The 14,651-nt window shown below is 41.1% G+C and overlaps 1 protein-coding gene across 1 annotated transcript in view; it reads right to left on the bottom strand.

The window, feature by feature from the left end:
* TBCA (tubulin folding cofactor A) overlaps nucleotides 1-14,432 on the bottom strand; it is a 32,280-nt gene extending 17,848 nt beyond the window's left edge. The window contains exon 1 of the mRNA XM_048931238.1: nucleotides 14,252-14,432. Coding sequence (XP_048787195.1) covers nucleotides 14,252-14,304 — 53 coding nt within the window. The 5' untranslated portion in view covers nucleotides 14,305-14,432. The remainder of the gene's footprint in view (nucleotides 1-14,251) is intronic.
* Nucleotides 14,433-14,651: the final 219 nt, after the last annotated feature.

Raw genomic sequence — 14,651 nt, 5'->3', positions numbered from 1 at the left:
GAAAGCACCAAATCTGGACTATACAGTGGGTGTGGTAGCACAATCCAGCTAAGACTGGCAAAGTGCTCCACAGTCTTATGTTCTGGTATGAGACCTGGCATTACCATGTAGCAAGAAAAAGGTTGTCTTCTTCTCCTGTTTGAATCTGGAAATCCAAGCCTTCAGTTTAGTCCGCACTGTGATGTAGCAGTCAGAGTTGATGGATTGTCTGCATTCCAGAAAATCCAGAAGTATCACTCTTTTCCTAACACAAAAGATGGTGCACATCATTTTAACCACTGAAGGCTTCATACTAAAATTTGTATTTGATGGGAAATTTACATCTTGCCACTCCATGGACTGTCATTTTGACTCTGGCTCTCAGTGGTGACACCACATCTCATCACTGATGATGATGCAATCCAGGAAATTCACTTTCATCCTTGTATTGATTCAGTAGGTCCTGACAAACTTGCATATGCATTTATTTGCCTGTGTGAGCATTCACGGGATCCACCTGGTGCAAACTTTTCAATATTCAAATGTTGCCAGCGCCATTTCCAACAAACTGAAGCCAATATTCAGCTCTGCACACAGTTCCCTGGTCACAATCCACCAATTCGTATGAATAAGCTGACAGTCGCTCCCCATTTCATGGTGTGACTGCTGTCCATGGCCATTTGGAATGTGGCTTGCCTTTCATGTTGCTGCTGCCACTGCTGAAACATCCACCCACTACCTCACTGTCTCCACAAACATTCAGCAAGGGTAGATAAATGTCAGTGGGTACATTTTTCCCACATGGAGGAATTCAATTCCACGTTTTTCTTCATTCACATTTCCCTGTCAGATGCCACTTTGTCACACGGCAACAAAATGTCACAGAGTGCTGGTGGGAAAGTTCAGCCTCTAGTGCCATACCACCAACATCTGCCTCTAACATCATGGACCAACGTCATAAAATAGGAAGCACTGCTTTCAGAGCAGCCTTTGTACTAATCCAAAGTCTTGGAGTTACTCTGGGAGAGTTAAAGAGTTATGGTTTTAATATGGCAATACTTCAGATGGGTGTAATTCTTTAGAAATTACACTTGTCATGCAAACATACCTCCCATTCTTCTCAAGGATTTCAGTCAGTATGTTTCCTTTGGCATTTCCTCCTTGAAATACATTAACAGCTGCCAGAATTCATGGACATCCATAGGAACATCTTAAACATCCATGTGACATTACAGCCCTTTGCATTTTATTATGCCAAAAGTTCTGAAAATGTTACTTGGAAGTCTTAAAGGTATCCTTATGATTGAACCATGATGTCAGAGACCAATAAAACAAGAGTTTCATGTTTACCGTTAAGCCTAATATCCACAGATACTATGTTTGCAAACCACTGACCATAGTTTTGTAAAATAAAACGTAAGGTTGATCTGTTCTGAAAGCAATGAGTACTATTTTATGCCATGTAAAAGATGCTGAAAAGTCTTTGGTAAGTGGCTAAAGAAACCCTCTAGCCAAAATTTCAGTTTTAGTCAATAAGTATACACACTATTTAAGCATTCAAAGTCCAGTACAGATCTGTTCTTTTTATTCTCTATCTGCACTGATATAAAGAGAACAAATCAAACATTTCTGTAATTTAATGTATTTTCTTCAGGAAATCTACGGTAAGGAGCACAGGAAGTATAGGACCATTACTACACAAGGTTCTTCATCCCATCTTCCCTCAAAACTCCAAAACCTCAGTGACTCTGCCTGTAAAAGAAGCTCTCTTAATTTGGTCCCTCTTTAGGGCGTGGAAAGAAGATGAATAAAATTCAGTTTCTAACTCCTTTAACTTCAGACATTCACAGTCTTCCTCCCCTTCTCCAAGAACTACAACACTACATTCTTCAAAATATCACCATGAACATCACAGCTTCTTAAAGCAAACCTAGAAATACACATATTTACTGCAGTTAATCCTGTGAAAATTACTAAAGGGAGGATATTAGAAAGGCTGTAAGAAAGAAGGGGACAGATTCCTTAACAGTCTGTTGTGGTAGGACAATGGAAATGGTTTCAAACTAAAAAATGGAAGATTTAGACTGGATATACGAAAAAAAGTTTTTTATGATAGGGGTAACAAGGCACTGGAACAGAGAACTGGTGGATACCCCATCCCTGGAGACACTCAAGGTCAGGCTGGACCAGGCTCTCAGCAACATCATATAGGTGTAGCTGTCCTGTTCACAGCAGGGAAGATGGAAGGGATAACCTCTGAATGTTCCTTCCAACTCAAATGATTCTATGATTCTACGATAAACAGAAGAGATTAGACTATCTTTGTGTGAGAGCCTGAGACCATGATGAGATTGTTACTCTGTCAATGACATACCTACTTTACAACACAATTTTTCTCCTTATAGGATCTAGTCATGTTAGAAAATTATTACTTAGGTTACAAGTGATTTCTATTTCTGCTCTACAATCATCCACTAGAAATAATAAAAAGCAATTTTGCTTTTACGATTTTTTGGATCTCTTTCCCCTCTGACTTGATTTTCAGCCTTGGAAATATCTGCTTTTTGGCCATAAAGCTTTTTCTTCACAATTCAATCTTTATCCTAAAGTTTCAAGATAAGGTCTCAAATCTGTAGATATTTTAATAATTTTAAGAAGTTAACAAAATCACTGTAAGTAGTAAGTTATTTAAAAAGTTATACAAGAGAGACTGCCTCCAGCTAAGTGAATAGGATTGCATATATTACACTTGGATCAGATGTTATTAAAAAAAAAGAAAAAAGAAAAAAAAAGGTATGTGAGAAGGAAGTTTAATTTTATACATATACATTTTAATTTTATATATATACATTTTACATGTCCTATTCTGCTTCCTGGCAAGTTTTACAGTTCAGTGGAATATCAGAAAGCATGTGAGATCTTTTGGTTAGAGACACCTGGTATATAATCCAGGTACAAACTAATGACTGAAATTTTCCTTTAGTTTTTCCCCTTTTAAAATAAGTCTACTAACCCAAAATTCTCAAATCTTTCCTTTCACACTTTGAAATAAATAAGAAATGTAAAATGTGGCAAATTGCATGCTACTAACAAAGGTGATTTTCATACTTCAAGCCTCTGTTTAGAACAGCTCTTTTCAACCTACAGACTGCCACATAAATTTTCAATGAAGACTCTCAAATGTTCAGTTTAAATCTACTTACAACAATCTTATTTTCCTTAGTTATCTTCTGGACTCTGAAGCAGAAGTTTATAACCCCTAGAAATAGCAAAATAATAACCCAAACAAAGTAAGAACATTTCACTAGCTTCTCCCAGTCTTTCAAAAAACGGACCGCTGCTCAACAGAGATCTATTCCCTGCCCCCAGCATACATCCCTGCCAACGCTAATGCTCAAACAATTATCTCCAAGAGCCAAATTCAGTTCACCAAACCAGGAAATTAACAAAGTAAGAAAAAAATGCTGTCAGTTTTTCTTCCACATTAAGGAAATTGAGCAAGCTCAGCAAAAGATTTGAGACTAATGTCAGACACCAGAGAAGTGCAGAAGGCAGGGCCCAGAAGGAGAAGTTCAAATTTAGGGTGACACCAATTTCCCAAGAGACTATCGTCCTGATCTATTCGGGGTGCAGATTTGCACCAGACTGTCAACTCCTGGCTTCTACTGAAAAAGCCTCAGATTCGTCTCCTTTCTCATTTCCCAAAGATACATAAGTTCTTCCTTCCCTGTTCCTTATATGTCATCTCCAGCATTCTCTTCTGGAGGAGCATCATTAACAATAGCAAAAAAAGCTACCCCTCTGACCAGAGAGCCATAGGAAGTACATGGGAGTTCTTAAGTTAGACAAGTGAAAATCAAATATGCACAGTGGACAGCACAGCAGGAGGCTTTCTTGAATCTTTTTTTCTACTGTTAGACAAGTTTTTTTTTATATAATGAAATTAAGAACATCTGTACTATGTAGATGAAAACTTACCACTTTTCCACATTAACAGGCAGAAATAATGGAATTCCAAGCAAAAGTGGTAAAATGAAAACAATGCAAGCACACACTACTACTCTTGGTATGTTTCCCGCATCTCCAGATACCCAACAAAACAGGTTATGCACAAGCTAGAATGCTACCAGTAAGCTTAAGCCAACAGATAAAGACTGCTTCTAGTATTAGAAAAAACAACATAGGAAGCACCTCCCTGACTGAACTGAGTGCACTCGGTGAAACTCTGAAGATGAGACAAAGCCAGCATTTCTCAATTTTGCTATTAAATATCTTCACTAATGAAAGAGTGTGTATTTATTTACCTGAGGGTGCTAAGGGAGCTAGAACAGATGATTGCCAACATACCATCTAACCAGACTTCAGCAAAGTTCGACACTGTCTCCCACAGCATTTTCCTGCAGAAGCTGGCAGCCTACAGCTTGGACAGGTACACTCTTCACTGAGTAAACAACTGGCTGGAGAGAGTGGTGGTGAATGGAGTTAAATCCAGCTGGTGACTGGTCATGTGTGGTGTTCCCCAGGGGTCGGTACTGGGGCCACTCCTGTTTAATATCTTTACTGATGATCTCGACAAAGAGATTGAGTGCACCCTCAGTAAGTTTGCAGATGACACCAAGCTGGGAGGAAGCATCAATCTGCCTGGGAGTGGGAAGGCCCTGAAAAGGGATCTGGACAGGCTGGATTGCTGAACTGAGGCCAGAGGGATGAAGAGTTCAACAAGACCAAGTGCTGGGTCCTGCACTTCGGCCACAACAACCACAGCCAACGCTACAGGCTTGGAGTAGAGTAGAGTGGAGTAGAGCTTAGAGTTAGTAGAGTGGCTGGAAGATTGTGTAGAGGAAACAGACCTGGGCATATTGCTTGATGCTTGGCTGAACATGAGCCAGCAGTGTGCCGAGGCGACCAAGAAGGCCAATGTCATCCTCATTTGTATCAGAAATACTGATGCTGATAGGAGTGCGGAAGTGATCACTCTTCCCTATTCAGCACTGGTGAGGTTGCACCTTGAGTACTATATTCAGTTTTAGGCCACTTACTATAAAATGTGGAGACTCTGGATTATGTTCAGAGGGCAACAAAGCTGGTGAAGAGTCTGGAGCACAAGTCTTATGAAGAGCAGATGAGGGAACACATTATTTAGTCCGGAGAAGAGGAGGCTCAGGGGAGACAATCAACTACCTGAAGGGAGGCTGTGGTGAGGGGTGGATCAGTCTCTTCTCTCATTTAGTGATGGGACTAGAGGGAGTGACCTCACATTGACCTCAAGAGGGAGTGACCTCAAGAGGAGATTCAGGTTGGAAGATAGGAAAAACTACTTCTGAGAAAGAGTGGTCAGGTGCTGGAAGGAGCTGTTCAGGGAGTGGTGGAGTCACCAAGCCTGGAGATGTTCAAGAAACATTTAGATGTCATACATCTTGGGACATGGTTTAGTGTGAAATACTGGTGATAGGCAGACAGCTGGACTGGATGATTGTCGAGGTCTTTCCCAATCTTGGCACTTCTATGATACTATGATCTCTTCAAAACTAATGTAAACTTTAATCACAGGGTATAAGAATGTATGCTAAGAACACAGAAAACTCAAAGATGACAAAATGTATTGAGTAGACAATGAAATATCTATGCTGACTTTGTTCTCATCTAAAAATCAATACCAGTATAACTGCACAGCGTTTTTTGTTGTTGTTGTTAGTTATAGCATAACTAACCATGTACTAACATTATGCACATTTACAGCACAGTTAATTCAACATTTGTAGTAACACTGGTCTGTAGAACTTGAAGTATCTGGTCCCAAATCTGTTTATTACTTATGCACATTCTTGGTTTCAAAGAAGTTACATAAGCTCTCTTGCTTTACAGAATTAGGCCTAGGGGGAAAAGTCAAGGAAGAAAGGAGGAAAGAAATATGAAACTTAACATAGGTATCAGCAGCTGCCATATGCTTTAACTTAGGTCAGATCTCTAGTTCACGCATTAATTTTCTTGATGGTGTGAAAATCATTTAAAAAAGATTATTCTTATTGAGTCAAACTGTGATACAACCACATACAAGTATATAAATCATTTTAACTCTTTCTACTACTATAGCTTATAGACCTGAGTCACCACGGCATTTTCAGGTTAACTTTGCAGGGTTGGTGTTTGTCTGAAATTGTTACTGAGAAGACAATGAAAATCATTTCCAAGGTGTTTTAGAACTCAGAAAGTTTTTGCAGCTTAAAAATAACTTGCTCTTGGATTTTGTAGCACCTTTTCATTTGATTAAAGGACAAAACATTCAATTCTTACTTAAAATATTAGAACTTCCTCAATCTCCAGGGTTTGGCATTTTTTTCCCCACACTGTCACCAGCTATTTTCATGATCTTGCAGTCCAAGATACTGCAAATATTTTATTTTTCAATGGCAACAGCTGATGCTGCTGTTTTCCTCCACTAAGAAAGTCTGCTTTACTACGGCATTAATGAACACCAGCAGTAAGTGGTAACATGCAGCAGGGCAAATATAGCAAAGAATGGAAGAATCCAGCAAAGGCATCCAGGATGAAAGCTGTTAACTCGTGAATTACTCAAAAAGCAGATGATGCTGGCTGGGGCAAAGGATTTGCTGAAGTACTACTAGAAGCAACTTGGTTGGAAGCAAAGAAGTACAGGGGAACTGCACCTGCATAAGAATTGAAAGAGAATCTCCGATGGCTGAAGAGTATACTTAGAAAAAAGTAGAAAGTTAATCAACTCATCCTGAAGAGATTCTGAAGCAGTAAAAATTCTGAGTGGCACAGAACAGAATGCAACAGAATTTGAGGATTTTAAGTACAAAGGAATCCCAGAACTTCAGTTCTAGACATAGAAGAATAAGAAATGGAGCCTCTTGTGGGGCAACACCCACACCACCATAACTCTACCAATCCCTGTTGGAAACAGATCTGAAAAGCAAAATGGAAGTGTTACAATGCTCGTAGAAGTTGAACTAAAGTCCGAAAAATGTCTGCAGTCAGTTCACAATGGATTAGGAAAAATACCAATACAGCTTAAGGAAAATATTATGGGTCTCCTGATCCTGAATGAGCACTCCACTTATACAATGTATAGAATTTAACAATACTTAAAGTCCAGCTGTTATATACTAGGATTGTCAGTGCAGCTGTAACATCTTCTATACACTAAGCATTACTATAGAATTGTTTTTTGTTTTTATTTTCCTCCCTGTAGATCCACATTCTGATTCAGCACACAAAAATCAATATTTCTGACCTTTAAAGGCCATCTAGTCCAACTCCCCTGCAATGAACAGAGACGCCTACAGCTATATCAGGTTGCTCAGAAGCTGGTCCAGGCAGCCTTTAAATGTCTCCATGGACAGGGCATCCACCAGTTCTCTGACTAACCTGTTGCAGTGCTTCACCACCCCTACTGTAAAAAACGTTTTTCTTTTATCTAATTTGAAACCATGTACCTTGTGTTATCACAACAGATGCTGCTAAAGAGCCTGTCTTTTTTTCTAGATATTGGTAGGCTGCTATCAAATGTTCCCAGAGCCTTCTCTTCTTCAGGCTGACCAGGCCCAGCTCCCTCAGTCTGTCCTTGTGGGAGAGGTGTTCCATCTCTCGGATCATTTTTGTGGCCCTTCTCTGGATGCATCCAGCAGGTTTACATCTCTTCTGTACTGATTAATCCACATCTGGGTGCAGTCCTCTAGGTGAGGTCTTAGCAACACAGAGTGCAGCTGCTCTCATCCTGCTGGCCACGATTCTTTTGATGCAGTTCAGGATACCATTGGCTTTCTGGGTTATGAGGGCCCATTGCTGGCTCAAGTGCAGCCTTTCATCTGCCAGCACCCCCAGGTCCTTTTCAGCAGGGCTGTGCTCCATCCTTATACCCCCCAGCTTGTACTGATAGTGGGGGTTGCCTTGATCAAGGTGCAAGACCTTGCAGTTGGATTTGTTGAATCTCATGAGGTTCTCCTGGGCCCACTGCTCAGGCCTGTCTAGGTCTCTGGATGGCATCCCATCCCTGGGGCATGCTGATCACACCACGTAGCTTGGTGTCATCTGCAAACTTGCTGAGAGTGCACTTGATCACACTGTTGATGATGAAGATATTACAGAGTTTTTGTTGTTTTCCTTCTCTGTATGATCCTAGGAGGAACACAGGAGGTACTTAAACCATATCTAAGTATCTCTGGACTAACAAACAAATCTGTCTGGAACTGGACCCAAATTTATAGAGTATGCTGTTAGAACTCCAGGATGGAGCTGGTGACAACCCTAGACAGCAGCTACACAATGCTCCTGCGCTTTGAGAAAGGTTCTTTAATTTGGATAGAGTCAGCGTGCATCCAACAGTGCATGCAGCACATTCACCCTCCTGAATGCCTGTGCTCTTGGATAAGCAGTGGATAAACACATGAAATAGCTTTATCATGCTGACACAGTATAGCTGAGCAGCTCTGCAGATCGTTCCCCAATAACTAATATAACATAGGATATCCCAGTCCTTTACATTAATTCAGCTAATCAGCAGCTGTTACATAAAATCTTCTATTTATAATGAGAATAAAGAAAAGAGACATGAGTTTCTTATCAGAAGTTTCTTAATAGTCAGTCAGAACTGGTGCCCATGGCTAATGTGCAAAACAAGCAAGGAAGCAGACGTAATTCATGTGGTAGACAGAAGATGGAAAAAATTTGAGATCTACACCGGAGATAGCACAGTTCTTGAGTAACCAAGAAAATAAACTATTTTTGTTTTTGAGTTAGCAAGAGTCATCATGCAGCAATACAAATTTGCATTCTCTGCAACATTTCATTTCACTTGTACAAAATGTATCCTGAGCTCAGCAGTAAAATAATAAAAATATTTAACAGTTTAGATTTATATTTACAAAAGAAATCAACTGCACTGTGTAACTTTCAGAACTTTCTTTACTTCAAAAAAACAGAACCTTGATAATGTAAGTTACTTGGCAATGCAACTTAGAATGGTGATATTTCACAAAGAGAAAAAGCAGTAACTTTACCAGTGCTGCAGGCGAAAAAACAATCTTGGGAAGATTCCATAGTTTTAGAAAGGTGGTTTTAAAAAGGGCTGCTTCACAAAAATCAATACACTTTCCCCATAGGTTCATGATGTAAAATTCTATAATCAAGGCTTGTAGATTTGTAATTATGGTATGTCAGCCACATTTAAACAAGAGTGTTAAAAGATTGTTAAAGTTAAACTAACACAATTGCAATGTGAATTGTCTTAGTCTCATTCTAATCTACTGGTGTCACTTCCATTTAACCAGATGGAAACTATGGGCAAATATCAGTGCTATTTTCACATGCCCCAACTTACTTTGTTCACAGTAGTTTTTAAAACCCTCGCTGATCTGAAATGAGTATAAGATTTATTTATTTGTTTAAAGATCAATTCATTTGCTCTGAAGCGGGTTTTTGAGCTTGGACTACTGAGAGTAAGACTATTTTGAAATGATTAAATAATACTTCTTGCTAGGACATAAATCACAAATGCAACAAATGCTAATCACACTCATCAAATCTACTTATTTGAATACTGGGTAACAAAAGTATGCAATCACCTGGCTATTAATTTTGTCTGAAAATGTAAGGGATTCTCCCCGTTTATAGTTAAAGCTCCCTTCATTAATACATAACAAGGAAGAAACACAAAGGCAAGTAAATTATCCACAAGTACAACAGTTTCTTGAGAAGGATACACAAAGAATCTGTAATATACAGATTAAAAAAATCCCACATTAAACACCCGCTTTGTTCTTAGCTCAAAAAGTAATGAGTTAGATAACTCATAAGAGTGAGCTATAGCAGGCGATTAAAAACAGACAAATGAAGTGCCAAGAACGTGCAGAACATCCCAGTAGTTCTTGACCCATACTTATTTTGGTATACTTGCGCAGTCTGAGCATTGAACATGCTTGAAAAATCAGCTTTATAGACTAAATTCAATGCAGTTTTCTAAACTGCAAACAGAAAAATACAAGGAGAAAACGACTGAAATATTGAGTCAGTCATTCTTGGCATGTTTATTAATACTCTACGTGCTCTCTCACACATCATGAATAAAATACCTGTACAGATTCTATAGTTCCAAATGAGGGGAAAATATGAAAGTTCCCAAATTCACTCAAGTCACATGCACAACAGCTGCAGTACAGAGTACTGAACAAAGCTTCTAGTTTGAGAAGAAGAGGTGGAGTGGAACAAAACCATGCCTCTTTTTGCATCTGTGTGTGCAACTGCCACACAAGTGAGCAGCTGCTGCTGTCATTGAGACCTATGAAAGCCAAGCCAGAAACAGCCCATGTGTTTCAAGTGCTCAGGCTACATAATAAAAGTACAGTTTCTATTGATGCATCAAACTAACTTAAGGTATGAAGTGTTTAATCACAGTGCTATTCTGCTGAAAACATAAATGGGATTTTAAAAGATAAGCAGGGTTACCAAGAAGGAAACAAAAAAGTTAACTTTAAGCTTGCCCACATGAGCTCAAAGGTGCCTTGAAAAAATGTTACATTTCCTTACAGTAGTCCAGCTACTGCAGAGTATCTATAGATCTGCATATTGTAATCACACAAAACTCAGAGAGCACTCTCTTGTTCACACAGCAAAAAGCAAAAGTGAATCCTGTTGACTGCACTTGAACTCCTCACACCCTTTGTACACAGTGTTGCATGCCTCACCCTTCAAAATACGTTTTTTTCTTTAAGTCTAGTTTATTTTTCATCATATCAACACCCTGAAATACACAGATGTGTGGACCTCTAAGGAGGAAGCTGTGACACAGCAGCTCAGTTTTACGTTGGTGTTAGACCATAACTAAAGGTAAGTCTCCTATCACAACTGGCAATAGTTTCACATCAGAGGACTGCTCACCTATGCAGTGCTCCTAAACTATGCTTTAACTTATTAAATATTTTGTTACCATTACCCTTAAAAGGCCACAGTATTTGTATTGGCTAACAAGGTAGTTTTCAGCAGTAGTAAGGCTTTGCCTGGGCTTGTCTTGGCCAGCCAGGAGTCTTTCTTCAAGAGCTTAACTACAGTTCTGACCAGGTACCACATACTGCTTTTGTTCAGCTTCCTACAACTGAATGGCATGACACTCCTGTATTGGCTTTCTTTCACTAACAAGTATATTTTAGTAAGAATGAGCTGCTTCTAACGTTGAATAAAAAAAGCAGCACAGAAGATCAAACAAGAGAGGGATGATAGCAGAGTCCTTGAAAACAGAGCCACAGGAAGGTGTGAAACACCCCAGTGCAGTGAACAACTCATCTATAGCCAAGTAGTGATCAAAGAAGTGTAATCTGAAGGGATGAGTAAAACTAATTTTAGGATAACAAAGAACAATTTTCCAACATACGTTGAACATATCATATTCAGTAAATTCAGATTAAAGGTGGAGAAAAAGAGTATTTTATATTATTCATATAACTATTAATATCATTGCAACTGGACTAATACTTACTAGGAACTTAAGCAGCTTACTTTGTAACTCAGATGCAACAAAACTGTAACAGAATTAAAACAAAAATCCATGGATTTCCATGTATTAAGTCAACAAGGAAGAAAACAAAACAAGAACGACAACAAAACAAAACACTAAGAAGAACATGCTAAACATGTATGACTGCTGTACTTGACTCTACACACAAACCATATTAAACGTCACCCCAGGGACAGAAACATCAGATTTAGAATATAAGAGAGTGGAGAGGAAAAGTGGGGGATGAGAAAGGGAAAGAGCCTGAAGGAGAACAGGGAGGTAAGAGATGTCAAGCTGTGCTCCTCCTCCTCCACCAAGACAAGGACACCTCTTTGGTAAGCACTGTGCCACCCAATGGGTGAAGAATGCTTAGGCTGGTCTGCATCTTGCTACCACTACCATCGTGCATTAACGCTACTGCAGCTAAATGATAAATAATAACTAGCAGCAGAATTTATTCATGGCAGCCTGGAGCCTGTTATATCTATCACTACAGTAACTCATCTATTCTTTTTAAATGTTTGTAATCTGCTCCATGACAGACCTTGTGAGGGGGCTCTGTCCAACTGTAAAGGCAAAGTCCAACTGTACTCAGCATAACACACTACTAACTTCTAATTGGCTTTCTCAGACTCACTGAAACTACAGAAGCAGTACAAAGACTAAGACTAAGAATGTATAAACTAATCTCAGATCTAGAAGCACTGAGGACAATGGCATATAGACACCGAAGTAGCCCCATGTACAGTTATCTTTCATACATAATTGCACTGAGACCACAGAACTGTTCTCAGGTCCAAAGTGACACAGCTATGTGGCACAGTATTCAACACACAAGCAAACAGGCAGGCATGCACCACCTCTGACTGGAGACTCATTATTTGATGTACACTTCCCCTGTTTCCCAATTTACAGACTTGAAGGAAAACCTTGTTCAGGTAGCTTTTGTGATGCTGTATGAAGTAATGGTCATCTGAAAAGCTATTAGGCATTAGGTAGGTTCTTTTGGAGAAACTACCAAGCAGCAGCAATAAGCTACTGTAGGAATTTCAACAAACTACTTGTCATTTATCAGATATACCAGTTTCTCAGAAAACACCCGTAAGTTACTCCTTTGACCAAATGAAAGAACACAGATTGAAAAAAAAAAAAAAAAGATGACGGCCTAAGTAATGGTAGCTTTTCCACACTTCAGAATACTCTGCCTATAAAACACAGACACAAAACAGGAAACACTTCAAAATGCAAAGAAGCATTTACAGTATTGCTGCCTAGCCAGGCCGGTAACCATAACCTATGTCACAGAAGGAACCCAAAGCAAAAAGCAGCCACCCAGTCATTTCAGACTGCACTTAAAATCCCTTGCTGAAAAACAACGTGAGTTCATAATCTGCACACCCTGCACAGTGACAGGAAATAGGGTACTGGAATCACATAATCAATTTCTTGTTTGCAGCTGCACTTGAGAGTTGCTCTGCATTTTGAGACTAGGAACTAAAAACAAAACTCTGTACATGTTACTTTGCTAGTGTTTAACTCCAGTCTTCCCAACCTATAGGGTGTTAGAAAGCACGTCCAATCTACTTTTAGGCTTCTACCAACTAAAATAGGTTACAATACAAAGCCAATTGCAGAAGACTATTCTACTTAATGTCCTGATCTGGCACACATTGCAACTCCTATTCACGCCTGAACCAGTTCAGACTCAGTAGGTCCTAGTGCCTGCAACCAAATATTTCACACTAAAGGCTTTTCCTAACAACCGTAACAAGAAAGATTCACAGGGATAAATTGCATGCTTCTGAATCATGAGAACGGCTTTCGTATATTTTGAGAACAGCCCTTCATATAACCTGAGTGGATACAAGCTGAACGAGAAGAGGCTTGTATAAATATAAGATCAAGAACAGAATGCAGAGGAGGCCGTGGAGCTTGTTGTCAAGTGAAGAAAGTAGAATAGATGTCCTGTTGTTGAAGATAAGATGGCAAAACAGTTGCTTCAGCTCAATGTGATACGAGTGGGAACTAGTACGGGCTACCCTCCCTTAAAAGGTTGGAAACTTACAGCAAGAATGACTATTAGCCCTCATCCCATGACCACCAGAGATGTTAATTATTTCTTGGAACTTCTGCCCATGTCCTTGGAGTGTAACGGACAAGTAAGTATATGCTATGCCTTTAAATATGTAGTAGTTCCCCTCTTCGATGTGCATGTTGGTGGAGCGATCCCCCACGCATGCACCCAGAGCTGTAATAAAGGGAATACCTGCTTGACATAACTGATTGCTGTGTCCAGTCACTTTGTCAGTTTTCCCGGCTTCACTTCTTAGAGGTGAACAGCACATAGAGCAGACAAAACTGAGAGGCGGCTACCAAATCTACAACCAACATGCTTTCCAAAGCATGGAAAACCGACCGCCGAGTATTTCAGCATCTGTTTGGTAGAGCAACCCAGACAGGCCGCCTCTCGAGGAGTCCAGCAAGGCCGCTCGGACCCCGACACGGCAGCGTGACTGCCCGCGGCTCTCCAACCGCTGAGGATTCAGAACAAAACCCCGCAGCTGTGGCGGCGGTAGGCCTCTTCCCTAGGCGGGAGAAGCCGGCAGCCGCGGCGCAACTTCTGGCGCAGCCACAGCCGCCCCCGCGCAGGACGAATGCCGCCGGCGGAGCGGGCACCGCCGCGAGCACCGCCCGCCGGGCCCAGCGGCGCTCAACGCGTGGCGGCGGGGCCGGGGCGCCCGCCAGCCCTCCCGCACTCACCGCTTCACGACGCCGGTTTTGATCTTGATCTGCCTCAGGCGGGGATCGGCCATGGTGGGGCTGCAGAGCGGGCCGGGGCCCTACGGCGCACGGGCGGAGGGCGCGGTGGGAGCGGCGGAGGCCCGTGACTGAGCAACACGGCCGTCCGCATGCGCCGAACGGACGGCAGCCTGCACGGCGGAAAGGAGAGGCGGGGTGAAGGGGGGGCGGCGCTCCGCGGAGCCGCTCCCAGCTCTTTCGTCCCCGTGGCGGCGGCTTTGGGCTGCGGAGTGAGGGGTGACTGCGGCGTGAGCAGAGGGGCAGCAAGCTGGAGAAGTTTTTCTGCCCCGAAATAACTGAGAACGCAACAGCAGAGCTGTGGCTTCAGCCTTAGTGTTATTACTGAACGGCAGTTTAAGGC

This window comes from Lagopus muta, chromosome Z, assembly GCF_023343835.1.
Source record: "Lagopus muta isolate bLagMut1 chromosome Z, bLagMut1 primary, whole genome shotgun sequence".
Classification (NCBI taxonomy): domain Eukaryota; kingdom Metazoa; phylum Chordata; class Aves; order Galliformes; family Phasianidae; genus Lagopus; species Lagopus muta.
Note: the sequence above shows the minus strand (reverse complement) of the source record. Positions and strands in the feature narration are given on the sequence as shown.